Source organism: Ammodytes marinus (assembly GCF_949987685.1).
Source record: "Ammodytes marinus genome assembly, chromosome: 18".
Classification (NCBI taxonomy): Eukaryota; Metazoa; Chordata; class Actinopteri; order Uranoscopiformes; family Ammodytidae; genus Ammodytes; species Ammodytes marinus.
The window spans coordinates 11,454,992-11,461,805 of record NC_137222.1 but is presented as its reverse complement, the minus strand read 5'-3'; the positions used below and the strand labels follow the sequence as shown (position 1 = coordinate 11,461,805).

Below are 6,814 nucleotides of genomic sequence, written 5' to 3'. Positions count from 1 at the left end.
GTAAAGTCTTTGGTTCATCGTGTTACCGCTTTCAAGTCAAGTAAAGCTTACAGCGCAGCAGCGTAGTGAAGCTGTAGGCTTGTTCAGAGTTGAAACCGGATTCATGTTCGAGTGACAACAAGAGTATTCTAACTATACACGCAATTCCTAAAACAGAAAAAAAAAGTTAAAGAATCTAAAGTCACAACAGATACCACACCCGACTCATCTTTTTACACACTGACGAGAGGGCGAAAATAAATCTTTAAAATATCATTTGGTCTATCATGAAAAGCAAAAAATAGCTGTGGGGGAAAAAATAAACAGAAAAGTAGAGAACATAAAAAATAAAGCTGAGTAACTTTTCAATACATTGCACGATATAATACTGACACACCTGTGACAAAAAAACGTTTAGTGCCTGTGGGAGAGAGCCAATACACGACTTTGATTAACTAAAAAAAAAAGGGTCAGTCATAAAAAACAAACCGAGCTTCGATTCAGCAATTAGCTATAATGCAAATAAAGAATAAGAATAATGAGGACTAATACAATTAAAACACATCGCATTTGATGAGTCACTGTAGGCCTACATGTCTATACAATATGGTACACGCACTCAGGAATCAGAAGCACACAAACGCGCACGTGGCGAAATCAATGACCATTGATACGTATGTCGGACTGTACGAAATATAAGTCCTTATCAGATGAAGAGGGTCATGTTACGCAAACAACTTTTTCATTACACAACCATAGACAAGGTGACAGCAAAGCGAATCCCATCCTCCCTTTAAAATGATAGTGATGCGTCACTGTTAACACTTGTGATGAGCAATTATGCTCTTTAAATGAGGGATAGGTAGAAAATCTACAATTCCGGATGGCTTTAATGACAGATATGAATGCCTTTCTGATCAAAGGAAACACATTTCTGAATCTCACACACAAGAGTCTAAACCCCAGATGTGTGTTTGAAAGCTGGATAAAGCATTATATGATTTGGTTTTTCGTCCAGGCCCTATCACTTTTAGGGCCTCGACTTAAGCAAGGTCGTGGGGAATTGCTGCATGAAAAAAATGACATGAAACAGAGGTACTGATCGGTGGTAAGAAACTAGTCTGCACTCACAAGTGGGTTCTTCTCAGAAATCATTTCCTTAGAAATCTTCGTCACTTTACATGAATTACATTATTATTTTTTGTTTTTACAGGGAGACAAGCTGTAATGGATAGAAAAATAACGTTATCCGGTACACGTTACATTATTGAAAAAGGTATCACAAAATATTTTAAAATTACATGAGGTATGAAAGTATGAAACACCTCTCGCGCACACTTACTGTACAGTCGGCTCAGACACACTTTGTTGCATCTTGGGAAAATGGTTCGTGACAGGAGCTTTGTTCTACATTTTGCCCGGCGACGTAGCATGATGCTGCTTGCATTTCAATTGGAAATAAGGGAACAATGGAGCTTTTTGTTGGAGAGGGGGGGGGGAGACAATAAAATGCATTTCAAAGTCTCCTGTTGCACTTGAATCGAGAAAAGAAACACACACACAAAAAACATTTGTTTTGTTTGGTGGGGGGAGGGGGAATAAAAGAAGAACATTTTGTAAAAAGTGAAAGTACATTTTGGTGAAATGAGGCCAGTTAGAAAGGAACCATAAGACTGAACCGCGTCTCTGGATGTGCTGTGACGTCTTTGTGCCAGTCGGGCTTGTCAGTCGCTCTGTTAGTAGCTTCCTATCCGTTCCAAGTTCACAGAAAGGGCAAATCTGAAGAGTGGATAATACTGACTGAAGTAAGAACCTTCAGGAGAGGTACTTTATGTGCACGCACACACGCGCGCGCGCACACACACACACACACACACACACACACGCACACAAAAATAAAGTCTATTTCCAGCGACTGTTGCTGCTGTCCTCCTCTCTTTCCGTTGAGGGCCCAGAGTTCACGGGGCGGAGTGGAGAGGAGGCTCCTGGCTTCAGGACAGGGTGCAGTCATAGTTTCCCTCCTCGTCTCCCTGCTCCTCTGTGTGTTCAGGGGGACAGTCCTCAGAGGGGGGGTTGGAGGGTTCTAGGGAGGGCAGTGCCAGGCCCAGCGGCACCGCCACACCCCTGCTCTCGTCCACTCGCGGTGCAGCAGCTCCCCCCGGCCCCTCAGAGCTCCCCAGCTTGGAGCTCTGGCCGCTGGGCTGGAAGGCCTCGGGCTGCACCGGCTCACCTGCCGCCGACTCCATCAGCTGCTGCAGTTGTGGCTGGATCAGGTTAAGAAATGGTTTGTATCCCAGGCTGAAGACGAGGGAGAGGGAGGAGAGAAAAAGCTCAGATTTTTTTCAGCTACATATTTCAATAGGTAAAGGAGGTATCTGAAGTACCTGTACAGATCATTGTTATACTGACAAAAGCCAATTAAAGAAACAATAAAAACTGGAGCAATAAAAACACATCTGGACCGGTCACATGCTGTTCTCACCAGTCAGTGGAGGCCCACGTGTCGACAGCCAATAAGCCGCTTCTAACACTCTGCACCGTTTCCTGGGGAACCTCTGGGCTGTCCAGGAAGCAGATGACCTGCTTTATGACGCCAGCGTCCCGCAGGATCAGACCAATCACCACGCACCACTCCAGACAGCCCGCCTCCATGAACACATGGAGGAGATACCTAAAGGACACAGTGAGGCACAGAGACGTCAAATACCGGCTTTGAATGGAGACAAGACTGCAGTGGAATCATGGGAGTTGGGGTTTTAGTGATCTCACCTGAGCTGCACCTGGGACTTGTGCGGGCCTTTGTTGGCCAGCTCCATGGAGATGTGCTCCAACTCGGCCTGGCTCAGGTTCAGAGTGGAGGAGTTCTCATCAACCATGGTCCAATCACCATCCACCACCGAGCTGGTTTCAGTCAAGTCTGTGGCCGAGCCCACACTGTATTCTTCCACTAGAGGGTCGAGAAGTGAAACAATGTTAAAGAAGGAAGAAATGTCATGTCTTAAGGATGGTTATGAATAGACCATTATTAGTCAAGAACTATTTGAAAGAACTGTTGGAGCCTTATCATACCTTTGTTGGTAAGAAGAGACAGGAATGCATCATGGGTCTGTGGTGAGTGTTGGTTGGAGTGAGCGGACGACGTTGTTTCCAAATCCTTGTCCCTCTGTTCGAGGCCGTCCAGCCAGCTGTGGTTTCTGGGAGCTGCCTGAGGGGGCGCTGTGTCCATGTCGCTGTTCAACAGACTGTCAGCTGACTGCGACTTCAACAGCCGTGTGCTCAGCACTTAAAGAGTAACAACAACAAAAAAATTAAATAAATGATCGGGATAGAGTTGATAATTGAATTTATTTCGTTTCCCATACAGCTCCCTCTTAAGCTGACTCTGCAGCCACTCACCTGTCCGACACCGTCCGTTCTTCAGGGGCGAGCTGAGGCTTCCCACTGGGATAACAGGGAAGGGCCAGAGAAAATCCTTATGGAGTCTCTTCAACGCAGAAACAAAATCCTCGACACGTGCTACACGGTTTCTTTCCCGGCACAACCAACCAATGAGCTCGAAGCCCAGCTGCGCAGAGAAGCATCCCAGCTCACGGAGGCGGACCTGCTCCAGTAGGTGGCGGGCATGGCGCCACAGCATCAAATCAATGTACATGTTCTCTGCACACTCAACTTCACGACTGGCAGGAATCAACACAAGAAGGGGATATAGAAAGAAAATGTGGAAACATTTAGATGTAAAAGTGAAGACATTTTGAACAACACAAAATACTAGTGCTCACAATTTATGTGCAGATATACTGTTTGTGTGTGTATGAATGTGTCCATACCCTTTAACAGATGGTCCAGACGGCATACTGAAGGTCTTCTGCAGGTTGAACTTGCCTAAAGTGATTGAGTCTGCCGACTGCGACAAACTGATGCTACGATTTCTGAAGAACTCAAAACCCCCAGTTGAGCTGGGTTCCTGAAAACAGCGATAAATTGTTCATTATTTCATGATAACAGTTAAAGGTTTGTGGATGCAAAGCATGATGGGGTTTCATATTTGCTACATTAAGTTCAGCTCACCACTCACAAATTGACTTCATTTATATGAATATATTTAAACTATAGTTTTACAGCAGTCATTTTTCATATCAAATGGACTACAAATGAATTGAGTTTTTTACACTGATACATTTGAAATGCCAGTGTTGTGCTTTAGTGCGGAACACACAAACATACTGACTATAGTCAGTAGTCAATAGTTTTGGCATTTCATTGTGGGCAGATGAAACGCATACAATTGAGTCCAGCTTCATTAACCTGAATATGTGAATGACAATCAGTTGAAACAATGGCAAAAAATCAGTCCTGCCCCTTCCTTGCATATTTTTTTATTGATATCCATAGACGGAGTTGAAGGAAAGTGTCAAGCATGGGGAATTTGTATAGAGATGACCTGAAATGTTCTTTACCTGAGCGGTGGGTGTTGGGGGCGGAGTATCCATCTCCCCAGAACCAATGGCTTTTAGGAATCTGATCATGTGACGACAGAGGTCCCACTTGCCGTGCTCTAGCGCAGTGTTGAAGAGGAGAGTGGCGTGTTGTCTGCTCACTGCTGGGACCTCCATGTTCTTTAAAGAGGGAATAAAACAGGAGAATAAAAGACTAAGACTGTGAGCATTTTATTTCATACCATCCTAAACAGATTTGGCGGCGCTATGAATAAACCTTTGTTTGAAAGTAATGCTTTTTTAACATTCTGTTCTTGGCTGAAAATGTTGGAACCCTACATGAAGCGTCAGTGTGCGTTACGTCACTACCTGTAGTATAATCAGGTAGGAGGCTGCTGTGTCCAGGTCTTGAGCCATGAGACACTCTTCAAACAGATCTTTGGGGTTTCCCACGGCGGCAAACAGGTAGTTCCACAGGGCGTACTCTGTCTTCCTGGCACAGTGGACTATGGTCTGGAGGAAGAGGGGGAACTCGGTGATGAACTTGGCCACGGTGGGCAGCAGAGGGTCGGGGATGGGCTCCCGGGACGTGGCCTCCTCTTCCAGCACCACATGCACCATCAGCTCCATGACATGGGGGAAGTAGGGGAGGGAGGCACACGACTGAGCCAGCATCAAAGCCTGTGGGGAGAGGGAACATTAAAGCCTCTGGAAACCTGCTCTTAAATAGTAAAAGTGAGGTGTCTCAATTAGCTATTACAAACATCTGATTGAAAATAATTGTTAATGAATATTATAAACATTTGTGAAAGAAAACAGCTTTTTTTCAGAGAACTGCCGTGATTGGTTCCAAATACTTATTGTGTAATAAGAACCAGAGCAGAGCCTGCCTCATCTTATCCGAATTTCTGTAAAGTTTACTAAACTTAAATGACAATATCTTTGATTTGGATTGATAACGCTTTTCAGATGCTAATTAACTATCATTCAACTAACTCCCCAAATTACCGTTAGAAGGATTTTGTAGATTTGGGTTTGACAGAGGCTTTCAGAATCAATAGCACTGGTTAACTAAGCTGACATCAGGAGACGCCAGGCTACTGCTCATACCTGTTCACCCAGGTTGCGAACCAGCAGCTGCCTCAGGATGTGATGGAGGTAGATCTGGGACGTCCTCTCTACGGTGCAGTAGGGGAACAGCGCCTCCAGTGGCTCGGAGGATCCCTGCAGCCCGTCGTAGAGCACCGTCTCATTGGTGGCCCCCAGCACCAGGGCGTCCTCAAACAGCACGGCCAGCGGGTAGATGTTGATGTGGAAAGGCAGCATGATGCGTCTGGACAGGAAGGAGTGGGGCTTGCGATGGTCTCGGGGAAACAGCGGCAGCCACACTTTCATGCCCGCCTCGCCGCACGACAACCACAGGGCCTCCAGCAGGTGGCGCTTCTTCCTGTTGGAGCGACACGTGGTCCACACGTTCTCCACACACGTGGCCAGCACTATCGGAGGACAAAACGGTAGCTGACGAGACAAGGAAAAAAGCGTTATGGGGAGATACTAATGACACTAGGTGAATACTTAATGCTGCAGCGCAATTGGGTAAGTAGCACAAATGTTAATATTACTGTGTGGCAGTGATGTAGTAGGCTACATGTACATTCTTATGCAGTGCAGCTAATGTAAGAAAAAAAAATTGGGGTCATTTATGTTATCTACCACACTGACTGACCGTCGGATATGGTAAAGAAATAACTCCATTTAACGCTGAGTCTGCTTTGTCAACAAGAAAATTCAATTTACATCTAGCCACGTCTCTATTTTGGGGCAGATTCATTTTGAAAGGGCAACAACCAATGGGGACATTGTAATGACGTAATGACTTGTCCGACCAATCTTGAAATTTGGTCTCTCGCTCACTTACTAAGCTTAAGTTGCGTTTATAGAGCTGGCCTCGCTCTTCGGTCGAACCAAAAATATATCACAACATACACTTAACAAGGAAATCCAAGGGAGAAATTTGAACTCACCAACTTCTTGTTGTTGGCAGGCGTCTCCTTCTCTCGTACCTGCGGCCCTGAACGATCCCTCTGCAGCATGATCAACTGGCCAGCCAGATTCAACATGATGCTCTCTGCCATGCAGGCCTGAGACACACACGCATGAATCATAAATGCACATGCACATACAGTATAGTCAAATATCTATGTGTTGTGTGTGTGTGTGTGTGTGTGTGTATTATTTTACTCTTTCTTTACCTGCTGCGGGGCTTTCAATGTGATGCCAGTCTCTGTGCGCACAGAGGTGAGAGTGACAGAGACCACAAGGGCAGGGTGAGGGATGTAGCGAGACATTGATACCTCCTGTAACAACTCCACACTGGCTGTCGGGTGTGGACTGGAAAA

General features: G+C 45.5%; 1 protein-coding gene across 1 annotated transcript in view; it reads right to left on the bottom strand.

Annotated features, from left to right (window-relative positions):
* Positions 1–1,578: 1,578 nt before the first annotated feature.
* ric1 (RIC1 homolog, RAB6A GEF complex partner 1) overlaps positions 1,579–6,814 on the bottom strand; it is a 34,224-nt gene continuing 28,988 nt past the window's right edge. The window contains exons 17-27 of the mRNA XM_080046655.1: positions 6,668–6,806; positions 6,440–6,556; positions 5,526–5,933; positions 4,785–5,096; positions 4,437–4,595; positions 3,807–3,943; positions 3,376–3,656; positions 3,049–3,261; positions 2,749–2,926; positions 2,462–2,650; positions 1,579–2,277 (exon numbers count right to left, since the gene is read on the bottom strand). Coding sequence (XP_079902781.1) covers positions 1,971–2,277; positions 2,462–2,650; positions 2,749–2,926; positions 3,049–3,261; positions 3,376–3,656; positions 3,807–3,943; positions 4,437–4,595; positions 4,785–5,096; positions 5,526–5,933; positions 6,440–6,556; positions 6,668–6,806 — 2,440 coding nt within the window. The 3' untranslated portion in view covers positions 1,579–1,970. The remainder of the gene's footprint in view (positions 2,278–2,461; positions 2,651–2,748; positions 2,927–3,048; positions 3,262–3,375; positions 3,657–3,806; positions 3,944–4,436; positions 4,596–4,784; positions 5,097–5,525; positions 5,934–6,439; positions 6,557–6,667; positions 6,807–6,814) is intronic.